The sequence below is a fragment of the Drosophila innubila genome (assembly GCF_004354385.1).
Source record: "Drosophila innubila isolate TH190305 chromosome 2L unlocalized genomic scaffold, UK_Dinn_1.0 4_B_2L, whole genome shotgun sequence".
In the NCBI taxonomy this organism is placed as follows: domain Eukaryota; kingdom Metazoa; phylum Arthropoda; class Insecta; order Diptera; family Drosophilidae; genus Drosophila; species Drosophila innubila.
The window spans coordinates 18,755,381-18,768,373 of NW_022995372.1; the positions used below are offsets into that span (position 1 = coordinate 18,755,381).

Genomic DNA, 12,993 nt, shown 5'->3' on the forward strand with positions numbered 1-12,993 from the left:
TAGCGTGTCATTTTGTCCTCTTAAAGAATAATAAATGATCAATACGTAAAGATAATTAAAATATATATTTTATTCTTAAATATATCCATCTGAAATAGTTATTTTAGAGCTGTGGCTATTTAGATAGCTTCTACCGTTTCTCCCGCTTCTTTCTTTTCCTTCTCCCTTTTTTTCTTTTGTGCTTCAGCCTCTGCAGCACTTTCTCTTTGCTTACGCTTCTTTTCAACTTTCTCACGGGCCCTTGTCCACTTCTCAACGTTTTGCTGTGTATATTCCTCCCTTAGGAGTTCCTTCTCCCTGTATTTGGCTTGCTGCCGTCGCAGGGCAGCCTCGTTGTGTAAGAAGATCGGACGACATCTTTGGCGCATCCAACCTTTAAGAGACTTACGCTTGTCGGGCTTTGGTACATCGTCTTGCTGCAGTGGTGTATTATCTGGTTGCGGAGATGTTGTGCGGGGTGATTCCTCTTTTTCTTCATCCACGGGCCGGTCTTTCTCCCGACGTTCTAGTTTCCAAAATCGACATATTAGAGCAATTACCACAATAATCCCAATATATATCGATATTAGCAGTACTTTTTGCCATAACTTAAAGTTAAATGATTTGGATGGGTATGCTATTGTTTTACTTGAATGCAATGCGGCCACCTCCTGCTCCAGCAAGTTCTTCAGCTTGCTACAGTCATAGACGGTCATCTCTGGGACATCCTTGTAAAAAACTGGCGTCTCATCGTGCCACCAGGCGGCCCAGGTATTGGTGGCTTCCCTGGCAAACAGTTCCCTGCAATGTGCGCACACCTTGTTCATCCATGTCTGGCACTCCGGACTGTTGATGTCCGTCTCGCAAATGGGATTCATGTCGAAAACAAAAAGGCGGGCCACAGGGTGTATGAATAGACATATTTTGACACATTTTTCAACGAGACTTCATTGTTTGTTAAAATACAGCCAATATAAATATTAATTAGGTTCCCATAAATTGTAATACTTTTGGATTAATAACATGTAAGTAATACTTTTTATTTTATCTATAAATATTAAATTAAATTTATTATTATTTATTTAAATATTTGTATGATTAAACCTATAGTCGATTTTATGAATGAAGCGACCATGTAATTCCTAAGCAACGAATCCTACAACAACAATAACAAGTCGGAAGACTAATCACCAAGGGAACTGATTGCCATAACAAAATTACTTGGTCAGAATATTTGTATAATAATATTTAAATGTATTAAATAAGGCAATGAGTGCTAAGGAATCAGAGGATAAGAGATCTGCGATAAGTGCGGAAATGGCAGCGGCAACGGCTCCTCCACCGCCACCCACAGCTGCCGGTAGACCCCCTACTTCGCAGCTCTTTTCGGTAAAATACAAGTGAAGTAACTTATTAAAATTCGATTTAAAAATAATACTTATTGCCGTCGTAGCGTGGCAACTTGGTTAGCAGTCGAACTGGCGGGGATAAGACAGCTCTGGCCAGGCCTTCAACGGCGGTGCGAGCCGTGGGCTATGCAGCGAGCAATTTCGACCAATTCTTTTTGGAGAAGGTCAAGCAACAGACGCTTTCATCGGCCAATGCCGCTGTCGATGCAGCCAAGGAGGTCAAGTGAGTTGTAGATCTAATATCACTTTGTTTTATTATCACATTATTATAAATATTGTTCTATGCTAGTCCGCAGATAAAATACAAGAATATGGAAACTAAAATTGTAAAGTTGTTGGAGTCATCGATTGTGCTGGCAGCGCGATGTTCCTCGAATCTTACAAATGGTTCTATCAATGCGGAAGTAAAGTCCCAATTGGCAGAGGCGCTGAACAAGGCTAAGGATGCGTCTTCATTGGATCGCATATTGCATCATGAACAGGATAAACAGGGCGAAAATGTGTTTCACAACTTCGACTTGACATATGCGGTAAGAATTGATCAATTTCCTTGGTGAGAATAAACCCGAAACCAAGAAACTGTAAGTGGTTAGGTTTTAATTATTACAATGATCAACACTTTTTAATTTTTGTTTTTGTCCTATTCTTATTTAAACTTGTTAACTTGTTTTAACTTCTATTACTTTTTATATAAATTATAAATATTTTAAGAATTCAATAAATAGAGAGTGTGTGTGTGTGTGTCTACCATTATGCTTTCTAACTGATTTATATTTCAGGTATTCTTCAATCTTGCCGAGCAATATGAGCACAATGATATGCACATCGAGGCACTGAACACCTACAACATTATGACAAAGAACAAGATGTTTCCACATGTGAATCAACTCAAGTTGAATATGGGAAACATTTATTTAAAGATGGGCATGCATAAAAAGGCCATCAAGATGTATCGCATGGCATTGGATTCGGTGCCCAACACACTAAAGCAGCTACGTCTTAAGATTACTGAGAATATTGGAGTATTATTTGTAAGAATGGGTCAATATGCGGATGCTGCATCGAGCTTTGAGTTTATTATGTCGGAACGTGCGGATATTCGAAGTGGCATCCATTTGCTGCTATGCTACTATTCCATGGGAGATGTGGACAAAATAAAGAGCACATTCCGCAGTCTGTGTGATGTGGAAACGGAGCACGATTTGGAGACCGAAAATAACATTATTAGATTGCAGCAGCAGGCTGAACAGGCGGGAAAAGCTAGTTTGGATCCGGCTCAGACCGGGGGGACTCATGCAGCCGAAGTTGCGATCATTGATGGGGATGGTAACAGTTCCTTTGTTCAAATCAACGTTCCCAACAAGAGTTCAGCCAATGCCAAGAATCGCCATGTTCTCCAGGCTCTCAAAACCGATGAACTGGCGATTTATATGAAACATCGACGTAATACGGAAAAGCGTTCCATTACCATGATTGTTGATCTGATTTCGCCACTAATTGAAGAGAATTACAATGATGGTGAGATAAAGAAAAAAAATACCATACGTTTTTTATCTTTTTGTTTAATTAATTTATGTACCTTTACTTAAGCGCTTCAAGGCTTATTTTTATTTATACAATAAAAAAGGAAATATGACTTTAATTATACGATTCTATAAGGAAATATTATTATTATTTAAGGAAAAACAATAATATTAAAAAGTTTATTAATTTTCTTATATTTATTTATTTTATATAATAAGACGGGATGTGCTGCAAACATTTTGTTTCTAAAATTTCTTCTCAGACGTTTTAAGGCCCCTTTTTAATTATCATTTATTTTTACAGGCTACAACTGGTGCATTGAGGTCATCAGGACATCGAATCTCTCCTGGCTGGCCAACGAGTTGGAGCTGAACAAGGCTCTCGTCTATCTGCGTCAGAACGATGTTAATCAGGCCATAGAAACGCTCCAAATGTATGATCGTAAGAGCGAAAGCTCTATGACGGCCAGTGCGTTGACCAATCTCAGTTTTATCTACATCAATGTAAGTTAAACAACTATTTGACAATTGCTTTAAAAATAACACCGTTTGTTAAACTCAGTATTCAAAGAGTATTATAATTTGAGATACTAATATATTATAACTATCAGGGAATTATACCGATCAGTGGCGGAACCGAAATGACAAACCCGATATTTGTGTACCGCTTATTTGGTATGATCTAATGTACCAAGTAGATAAAATCTACAAGTCTTGGTACAATTTTACCATAAGTAATGATGTAGAGTACTGTTATACTGTACAGTAAACAGTGTACCCAGTTTGGAAGAAAGATAGCTGTTGCTGTGTGGAAAGCATCTAGTTTTAGTTTTAGGAAAAAATATGAATAGCAAAATTAAATTAGCCAGATTTCCGGCTAATATCAATTTAAAAACTTTTCTAGCTATCGAACTTTGAAAATAGAAAGATTAAATATGTGTCTCTTATAGGTATTCTGACATGCAAAGAGAAACAATGTCTGTTAAATAACAAGAAACGGTAAATGCTAACTGTAAAGCGTCATCGATATTCTTTTTTCTTTGTCATAATTATCGATGATACATCGTGACACGAGTCTTTTATATTGCCATTACTAAAAATTACATTCCAGGTGGAAGGCATAAGCGCATGTAATGCGGCGCTTGCGACAAAAAGTTTGCAGCCAGAAGCCATTCTATTTGGTTCAATTTATATTGCATTCCAATGAAATTGTTTTTGGATTAAATGACAAGTCTAACTTTTTTTTTTTAAATAAATTTTTCTGTTTAATGATTGAATGAAATTAATAAATAAGGTGATGATGAAACACAAAACTACTAAATAGGTTAAGTAATTGTTTTTTTCTTCTTTCTTTTTTTTACGCCCTCGTCAGTTATAGTTTCTTCAGTCTCGTCCTCTTTAATAAAGATCGTCTCTATCTGTTGTTGTTTTTGTTTGTTAAGTTCTGTGTTTCTTTTGTAAACTTTATTTTTTGCTTTGCTGAATGCAAGACGAACGTCTCTTTTATAATCATCAAATGTGTATCCATCCCTCTTCACTGCTTCTGGAAAACGAAATAAAAATAATAAATAGTTTTTTCCCCATTGACCAAAGTCAGTGACTTAAATATTTACCATAGAGAGCTGAATTGAGCGATTCAAATGAGTTTAAACCTTTTTTGGAGAACGTTCCACCATAATTCATATCCATAATAAGCGATAAGCTTAGAACTCTACCCAAGTTTTTAATTACTCCTTCTGGCATCAACGTTGATCTTAACAATGCAACCTAAAGAAGATTAGAGTTTAGTAATTCTGATGATGATTCTCTAATTTCAATCTTAACTTACATATCTTTGTGAATCTTCCTCAACTTTTTTGTTAATCTCCTCTAAGGAGCTCAGATTCTCAACCGGGAACTCGACAGAAGCGGTAAATTTTGAATTGACAGCAAGTTTTTTGACAACAGCCAAGACGTTGGCCACGTTTGATTCCAAAGAGCTCAATCTTGAACTCAAGTTGTCCAATTTTTGATGAATTGCAGTGACGCTTGAGTTGCCGATGGAACTGTATACCCGTTCCATACAATTCTGCTCAGACTCTTTGATTATCTTCTCTTGAGCTAAACGCCATTTATTTGTTCGCGACGGACCGCTCATTTTAATTATTGTTGTTATATTTCGAAAATTTTCTATTTATGTTATATTTTGCACGCGACGGTGTTTTCTGCTTCTTACAATTTTTAATAACTACAGCAAATGAAAAGTGTTATCGATAAATATTATAACAGAGGTAAGCAATCGGTGCATCCCTCTGGTTAACAGCTGTTAAAAATGGCAGAGAGAGAGAGAGAGAGCGACGAACGTCTTATAAGCACAGACATTTAGCCTTCCAATGTGGTAAAAGTGGAATGTAATCCTCTTTCGTGCAATCTTTTGCCAATTAAGCATAGAAATAAAATGGGTACTCTGAGTTTCATGGGCAAATGTAAGCTAATTAAAAGGCATTCGCGCTGGAAGTGATGATTTATTTTGTATTATGGTTTTGCAGCTGGGAAACCTGGAGATGGCCACACACTGTTTGAATCAACTTCAGGAGATTGGAGCACTGCAATCAAATGCTTTGGCTTTGGTTAATGCCAGCATTGTGGACTTGCAGAATCAGAATGTGAGCTTGGCCAGGGAGAGATTACAGCGTGCCTTGCAAGTGGACTCGACGCACTTTGAGGCCAACTATAATCTGGGATTGTTGGCTTTGCAGGAGCAGGACTACGAGCTGGCAGAGGAGCAGTTTGAGTTGTTGAAGGCACAGCTAATGGAACCGCATTCGGTTCAGCATCGTCATGTCTACTATCAACTGGCCAAATTGCAGGAGAGGCGTCTTAGCAACGCCACCTCAACTGGCAGCTTTATGACGCCGAGCAACGCTTCTCCAGCTGCTCTCCATGGGTATTTACAGGTGCTGGGCATCTCGGCCGCCGACATTGATTCGCGTTTATCTGAGAAGATGGGCTCCATGTACGAGCAGATACAAGACCATCAGAAGGCCAATCAATACTACAACGAGGCGTATCGCATCAACATGAGTGACATAAACATTGCCAGCTCCATTGGCTCCTATTACATCAAGCTGCAGGCCACGGAGAAGGCACTGTATTACTATGAGCGTGCCGTTCTAGCTGATCCCAATGATCCCAATCTGATGTTGCGCATTGCCAGCTGCTTTCGCAATTCGTATCTGCCGCCCAAGCAATATCTGGGCATGTTTGAGAAGATCTATGCGAGATTTCCCGACAACTTAACATGTGTTCGCGCTCTCATGCAGGTCACCAAGTCGTTGGGTTTGAGTGAGCTTCATGAACGTTATGGCCAGGATTATGCCAGGTTGCACAAGCAGCAGCAGGAGCGTCAAAACGAACAACGCTATCAGCAGCAGCGTTTATCCTCGGCCACCTCGGGCAGAGGCAGCAGTCGGCTAAGAGGTGAGTAAACCTATACAACTTCTACTCCTGCTGATTAACGACATACCTTTATATAGCAATCCGACCATCGAATGAGGAGCGACTGGCAGAAAACAGCGATATTTCTGCAACTCTCTCATCCAGCAGCTCCACTGGTTACAATGCCGATCAGTTCCTTCAAAGCGGCAACTCCTACTCGGGTAAGCCTCTCGAATCACAATCTAAATGAATTCTCACCCTGATAAACATATTTCTCTAAAGTTAAACAGCATGTGGATCCATTGGGTCCACCTGCAGAACGTCCACGTACAGGAATGTTTCGAGCCCAGCAGAGCAATGACTCTGATGACGATGCGGAAATGAATGCCGAGAGTCTGTTGCCCATTTAAATGATGTCGCAAGTCTATATTGAGTTAATGCATTCAATAACTTAAGAATATAATATTGTATTTCCTTATACAAAGAAATAAAATCCTAATAAAAACATTTGCTAAGCTTGAACAATTATCTGAAACTGAACTGCTTGCTTACTTCTTTTGAATACAATAATAAACATTTCATATTTGGTTTATTATTTATTACGATTTGAAGGCAAATAATACATAATTTGTTGCTTATTTATTAACGGTTTACAATTTAAAATCATCAATATATTCTATTAAAAAATGTTCCTGCTTCCTCTGCTGTCATTAGCTGTTTTACCGTTTCCTGCCTCAATGTCGGATTTTGTTGATAAATATTGTTTATTTTCGCTCGCTCGTTTTCACCTATGTCACGCTCATTAAATTTACGCGATAAATTGAGTAATATGTATGTTTTCTATTGTTTAACTGGAAATGTATATTCCATATATTAATTAAATGAGGTTTGTCGTGAAGTGTGTGTATATAAGATAAAAAGATTCCATTTAATAGATAAATTAGGAGAATTTAAATTAAATATAAGAATGCACTTTCACATATGTAGGTCTGCCACATATATTTAAACAGATACATTTATATTATTGATATTTCCTTTCTTTTTTTTATGTCTTCTCAGTTGTTTCTATTTTTTTTTGTCTCTCCTAAGCGCGTTATTAATTTGGACAAAAACAAAACAAAGCCAAAGGGAATAGAGGAACCGTTACTAATCATGTGATACACAACAAATGCCTAATCTTTTTTACAGTGCCTGCCAATTACAAAATCAATCTTACAACTCTCTCTGATTCAAACGCACTAACTACCAAACGTCCCTTCCCTTTGCACACTCAAATATATATATATATATATATGTATATCCTCAATATCTATCCGCATCCTTTTAATGTAAACCTGATTTACTTAGAAGCTCATGTAACCACGAGAGGTGGAACGACGACGCGCACACAGATACGAAATTAGAACGACGACAATCAAAGCGGCCAAAGCGATGCCCACAGCAATGGGTACCACATCGGAGGTCTCCGAACTGTCGCAATCATGTACCGTGGAGAAGCCAGTCGAATTCGCAGAACGGAATGCCTCCACTTGCACATGGCTGACACTGATGTAGCCAATGGTGTCAGTTCCGTCAAAGGTCTCCGTCATGTTGAGCTTCTGGTCGCGGGTGCAGTGATAGGACATCTTTTCGGGCGTCTTAAAGTCGGTGTTCACGCCCATGTGCATCAACTGAACCGTTTGATTCTCTGTAATGTGTAAATGTTTAATAATTTGTAAGCAATATGTAAAAACAATGGGTGATTTATTTGTACCTTTTATTTTTAAGATAAAATTATCATAAAAAAGGGTTTTGATTAGCGTAGTAATAAATTTAAGAAAAAATTTAGAAACTTACCCTTTGCATCGGGGAAATCTTCAGTGGGTACTATAATATCAACTTTGATCAAAGCGAGGGCAATTGAATGATTCTTGTTATCCATTTGCAATACCATAAATTGTGGTGATTTGGGCGGTCCCCAAATCAGTTGCATGGATTGACTGATCTGACTATCGCAATAGCAATGATCCACAGTAGCATTTTTGGGGATATTGTAGAATCCTAGGGTCTTGTTGCCATCTAAAAAGAAGCAGAAACAGGTAAATTTTGGTAACAGTAATTAAGCGAGTTCATCTTTGGACTCACTCTTAGTCTCGTAGGTGAAGCTCAACTGAGCTGCCATGTTAAGCATAATGCATGAGCAGTTCCATGTGCCCATTGAAGGTGCTGGATATGGCTGTGGTTTATGCGTGGTGGTGGACACTGGAGCTGGAGTTGTTGTTGTTGGTGCTGCTGGTGTTGTAGTTGTTGTGGGTGTAGTTGGTGTTGTTGGTGTAGTTGGTGTAGTTGGTGTTGTCGGTGGAGTTGGTGTAGTTGGTGTGGTTGGTGTAGTTGTTGTTGGTGTTGTGTTTGTTGTTGTTGATGCAGCGGTTGTTCTCGGCTTCTCCGGTTCCTCCCGAGTGGGGAATTTAGCATTCTCCAGGCTAAGAGTAAGCGATTGCGAAAACACTGCAAAAAATGGAAAGAACACTTATTAATGTCAGTTGAGAAAATAGACTTATGACAACTCTTTATCTTAATGTTAATATATGGCTTGCTTATTGCTTTGCGAAATGCAAAGTTGAAAGAACTGCAGTGGAAATATATTTAAATGGTCATTACACTGTTATACACCCACTGAAAAGGGTATAAAACTGTACTTCAAATTAAATCCATGAAACAAATGCAAAATGCAAGCATGTAAAGTACCACTCTAAAATGATTACAAAGCTGATTAAATCCCAACAAAATATGTATATAGAAAGCAGGGCTTACAGCGTTTTCCATGTCCGCTATGTACAACTTTAATATAATTATCATGTTCCAATGAAAACACTTTTTTTTCGCTTTGTATTATATCTACCGCCCTGCCCTTATCTTGTTCCCTCCCGCCTATTGACTGGACTTGCATATGAAGCATTTTACTGTGAGTTGTCGTTGTCGATGGGTCTCCGGTTGAGTCATAATGATGAATAATATAAATATTTGCACATTCGACAGCTGATAAACAAACAACCAGAAAGCGTTGATCAATGACAAGGGTAGGGGAACAACAAGTGGCACAAATTAAGCAAAATCAACTATAAAGAAAAAAGGCTTCAGTGGACTTTGCAATGGAAAAGGGTTGGGATAAAATGTAAAAACTGAAACGCTGCAAAAATCACATGATTTAAGGCGAGAACCAACTGAAAGATAAATTCTTTTACATTTAATGCTGTCTCAGACTTTTTCTGTGCGATAAAAACTGTGCTGAATACGCCCCAGACATAAAAGCATCGTCGTTTGATAGTTTGCTATTATATAATTTGTTTTTCTTTGTAAAGAATTGAGTTTCACACTACGTATCTTAACATAGCAAACAAAAACAGTTTATCTCCTTAAAAAAATTTAGATTTCATAAAGGAAATAATTCATGTGTAAATTGTAAAAATAAGTTACATGTGTTTCTTGAATAAAATTTCAAAAGATGTAACTTTTTGATCAATTTATGTGAAAATGTCCAGAGTATTTTTTAGTTTGTCACAACAATTACATGAATCTCTGTATATTTTTGTTTGTTTTTGTTATAGCTTAAGTATTATTATTCTCTGTGGACTCTGCACCTATCGTCGGATGCTCTCACTCATGCACACACAAACACACACTCATAAAGACACATTTGCTTGCGGCTTAGCTGTAAGACGCCCCTTCTTCCTTTTACCTCGTTCCAGTTCAATGCCACTTTAACACGGCTCAGAGATGACCTTTAAATGCAAGTTTAGTGGTAACAGGCAAATAACCAGACAACGTAAAAAAGACAGGAAAAACAATTGCCAGGCGTCACAAGAAAATTCTGGGAAAAATGAGGCAAGCTAATAAGATTTATTTACCACAAGCATGCGAGTAAAGTGTGTGAAACGTGTGTGCGTTTAATTAAAGTTAGTATAAGTGCTATTTTCTTCACACTTTCAGCCGCTAGACTTTTAGGCGTTATTCAGGCAAAAACTGTTATAATATAAGGATATTAATACATGCATGCTTATATTTATATGTGACGCATAAAAGTTATAATTGATCAATCGAAATTTCTACGGGTTTATTCTATGTAAATAGCTGTAGTTAGTTGAACTGATAAAGTAAGTATTTATTTATACGTTCATCGACCCATTTACGTACATACATATGCATGTAGTTATGCACAAATCCATACAGACGTGTGTATGTATATGTAGCAAATCTTATCAGCAAAACTGTCGCTACTTGAGACAATCTTATTTTAATTTTTCCGCAACTAAAACTAATACAAGCATACATGATATGAATACGTATAGTATATGTATGATTATAATAGGTATGTGCCGCTTTTTGACGTCTTTGTTCAGTAAAATATTAAGTTATAGGAAATAGTCCTATATTACATCTGTAAAATTTACATACATACATTGCTTATCGGTCTAAATAATATATTTTTTTTTCATCGTCAACTAAAAGCAATCGACGAAAAATTAATTATTGATATCACGAAATAATAATACAAATTAATCTGAAAATATAATAATAATATACAATAATGTATTAAGAAATAAAAACTAAAACTATTATTATATGACACAACATGCGTACATTAATATTCGAAATAAAACTGGCTTACAACCGATCTAGAAACTACTATTAACTATAATTATATTTTAGGGGAATCACTGTCAGCATTTGGATAACTGATAAGGGGAGGCAAGTGACAAGAGAGAGAGGCAATAAATTACAATAAAGCATTGTTGTTTAGCAAATAAATGCTTCGCATAAAAAGAACTGAGAAAGACAAGGTGTAGAAAAGGGCGAACAGAAGAATGAACTCAAAAAGCAAGAAGGCAAGCGAGAAATTGAATATGCCCTCATGTATGTAGTTGTATGTGTGTATATATGTAATGCAGTTGATGGCGGTGAAGATGGGGGCGGTTACGGAATGGTGATGCCGGTAGAAGAAGCAGGCGCAGAGGGGGAGACAGAAAGTAAATCAAATTACTTTATCTGTCGCTTCAAACGCGTCTCTCGATGCAGGTAAAACAGAAGAACTGATGTTGTTGGTTAGATAAGCGCAGCATATAATTCATACAAACAAATGTATGCATTTGTCCATATGCAGCATACATATGTATGTTTGTATGTCTAACTGAGTGCAGAGATGATGCGGCGACTGCAATTTGCCTTTGTCATTGTTGCAGCGGTACCAAGCCACCATCTTGTTATTAGATTTAACGTTTGCGCTTCAAAACCGCAAATTGTCACCATAAAACCAGATAAATGCCTATGGCGAAATATATACATACATGTACGTATATACAAGTGTACTTTATGCAATATGTATTAATTATTTTACATGTGATTTAGTTTTTTGTTGTTTTTCACAGCCCTTGTAGATAAAAACCACAACAACAATCCATCGAACGGGTTACGTGTGTGCAAGCGAGACGCCCATAGCAGATAAAATAAAACAAAAAAAAATTAAATTGCGATGAACAAGCAAAAGTCAATTTGAACAAAGGCATTGCACAGTTTTTGCACTCGTCACGGAAGGGGGCAAGTCGGGGTAGTTAAAGTTTACTCACCAGAGGTGCTCAATAGGAGCAAAGTAGTGCATATTATGAATTTATGCCCAGACATCCTGAATATTAATTTGTCAATTGTCTCGCTGCTGGATTTTGCACTGCTTATTTGTATTGTATTTTAAATGTAATTCTATATTTTAAACAATTCTTTAAGCGCCTTGACCGTTTCGTTACTAGTGCTACTACCAGATCACTTTTTTTATTGCGCACAACGAAAAATGAAATGACATTAAAAACTAGTGTTGGATGCCGTCAGCTGTGAGTAAAAATAGCAGTGCTGCCCATTGTTGCCAACTTAGCTATTTTATAGCTAGTTTTAGTGATTTTCAGAGTTCGTTTGCTAGAAAAATTTCAAAATTTCAATTACCTGGAGTTCTGTCAATTTAAAATTTTTTGTAAAACTGTTTTTTCAGCCAGATACAGCTATTGTTCACCTAAAAACTTGGCAGCACTGGTCCAAAGACTGCCACACTGCAAGGTTTCCCGATCTGGCAGCATGTACCATTTTAATCAAATACCAAAATTGGTTGCACCCAAGAAAATTCTCCTTTTATTTTGAAATTTTTCATATGTCTAAAAAACAAAGTGGCAGACATGAATCCAAAAACGGTGTGGCAGCGTTGAACCCCAGAAATAATAGCGATAGTTTGACCGTCTGGCAGCCTTTCTGTACAACAAAAGTGTAAAAAAAAGTGGCAGGTCTCAGAAATGTGCGCGTAATTTTAAAATTTAATAAAATCTCATTAAAAAAGCAATTATGACAAATGCAATAAAATTCAAAATAAGATAAAATAAAAGTAAATGATTCTATGAAGGTTCGAAGTTCGTCATCCCTCGACTATTGTCGGTCTATTTTAAATATTTTAACGATATGCCCCACACGATTGAGGTGGAAGAAAATTTTGTCAAATTAAACAAAATAATCGATATCTTATCAATAAATGAAAACAATGTTTGATAAAAAAAATTGGGTTGTATTTTTAAAGCAATTTTGCGGCGCAATTTCAGCTATTTCAGTACACTTTGCTGTGAATGAAAAAATAGATCTTTGTGATCTTGTAT

The 12,993-nt window shown here is 37.0% G+C and overlaps 4 protein-coding genes across 5 annotated transcripts; 1 reads left to right on the forward strand and 3 right to left on the reverse strand.

The window, feature by feature from the left end:
• Positions 1–46: 46 nt before the first annotated feature.
• On the reverse strand, positions 47–890 carry LOC117780608. Of its 2 annotated transcripts, XM_034617206.1 has the most exons (2): positions 576–890; positions 259–505 (listed from the first exon to the last, which is right to left on the reverse strand). In XM_034617206.1, the coding sequence occupies exons 1-2, from the start codon at positions 855–857 to the stop codon at positions 281–283; spliced, it is 507 nt and encodes a 168-aa protein (XP_034473097.1). In that variant the 5' UTR covers positions 858–890; the 3' UTR covers positions 259–280. The 2 variants fall into 2 exon arrangements, with proteins under 2 accessions (XP_034473096.1, XP_034473097.1); XM_034617205.1 differs by having other exon boundaries at positions 47–882.
• A 246-nt stretch (positions 891–1,136) lies between these two features.
• Positions 1,137–6,868, forward strand: LOC117780604 (intraflagellar transport protein 88 homolog). Its single transcript, XM_034617198.1, has 8 exons — positions 1,137–1,368; positions 1,433–1,611; positions 1,678–1,918; positions 2,168–2,906; positions 3,216–3,415; positions 5,440–6,370; positions 6,427–6,549; positions 6,611–6,868. Exons 1-8 carry the CDS (start codon positions 1,249–1,251, stop codon positions 6,736–6,738), a joined length of 2,661 nt encoding a protein of 886 aa, XP_034473089.1. The 5' UTR covers positions 1,137–1,248; the 3' UTR covers positions 6,739–6,868.
• LOC117780609 lies at positions 4,164–5,117 on the reverse strand. The gene is made up of 3 exons (XM_034617207.1): positions 4,740–5,117; positions 4,525–4,678; positions 4,164–4,454 (listed from the first exon to the last, which is right to left on the reverse strand). Exons 1-3 carry the CDS (start codon positions 5,046–5,048, stop codon positions 4,237–4,239), a joined length of 681 nt encoding a protein of 226 aa, XP_034473098.1. The 5' UTR covers positions 5,049–5,117; the 3' UTR covers positions 4,164–4,236.
• A 191-nt stretch (positions 6,869–7,059) lies between the features above and the next one.
• LOC117780607 (lysosome-associated membrane glycoprotein 1) lies at positions 7,060–12,148 on the reverse strand. Its single transcript, XM_034617204.1, has 4 exons — positions 11,932–12,148; positions 8,453–8,815; positions 8,165–8,386; positions 7,060–8,015 (listed from the first exon to the last, which is right to left on the reverse strand). Exons 1-4 carry the CDS (start codon positions 11,984–11,986, stop codon positions 7,672–7,674), a joined length of 984 nt encoding a protein of 327 aa, XP_034473095.1. The 5' UTR covers positions 11,987–12,148; the 3' UTR covers positions 7,060–7,671.
• Positions 12,149–12,993: the final 845 nt, after the last annotated feature.

Bases quoted from the DNA above. Each gene is read 5' to 3' on its own strand.
- LOC117780608 (XM_034617205.1), bottom strand. From the start codon at position 857: ATGAATCCCATTTGCGAGACGGACATCAACAGTCCGGAGTGCCAGACA.
- LOC117780604 (XM_034617198.1), top strand. From the start codon at position 1,249: ATGAGTGCTAAGGAATCAGAGGATAAGAGATCTGCGATAAGTGCGGAA. The intron at 1,612-1,677 runs GTGAGTTGTAGA...GTTCTATGCTAG, and splicing joins GATGCAGCCAAGGAGGTCAA to TCCGCAGATAAAATACAAGA. The intron at 2,907-3,215 runs GTGAGATAAAGA...TTATTTTTACAG, and splicing joins TGAAGAGAATTACAATGATG to GCTACAACTGGTGCATTGAG.
- LOC117780609 (XM_034617207.1), bottom strand. From the start codon at position 5,048: ATGAGCGGTCCGTCGCGAACAAATAAATGGCGTTTAGCTCAAGAGAAG. The intron at 4,679-4,739 runs GTAAGTTAAGAT...AATCTTCTTTAG, and splicing joins AGGAAGATTCACAAAGATAT to GTTGCATTGTTAAGATCAAC. The intron at 4,455-4,524 runs GTAAATATTTAA...TTCGTTTTCCAG, and splicing joins GCTCAATTCAGCTCTCTATG to AAGCAGTGAAGAGGGATGGA.
- LOC117780607 (XM_034617204.1), bottom strand. From the start codon at position 11,986: ATGTCTGGGCATAAATTCATAATATGCACTACTTTGCTCCTATTGAGC. The intron at 8,816-11,931 runs GTGAGTAAACTT...CATTTTTTGCAG, and splicing joins GCTCCTATTGAGCACCTCTG to TGTTTTCGCAATCGCTTACT. The intron at 8,016-8,164 runs GTAAGTTTCTAA...TACACATTACAG, and splicing joins AGATTTCCCCGATGCAAAGG to AGAATCAAACGGTTCAGTTG.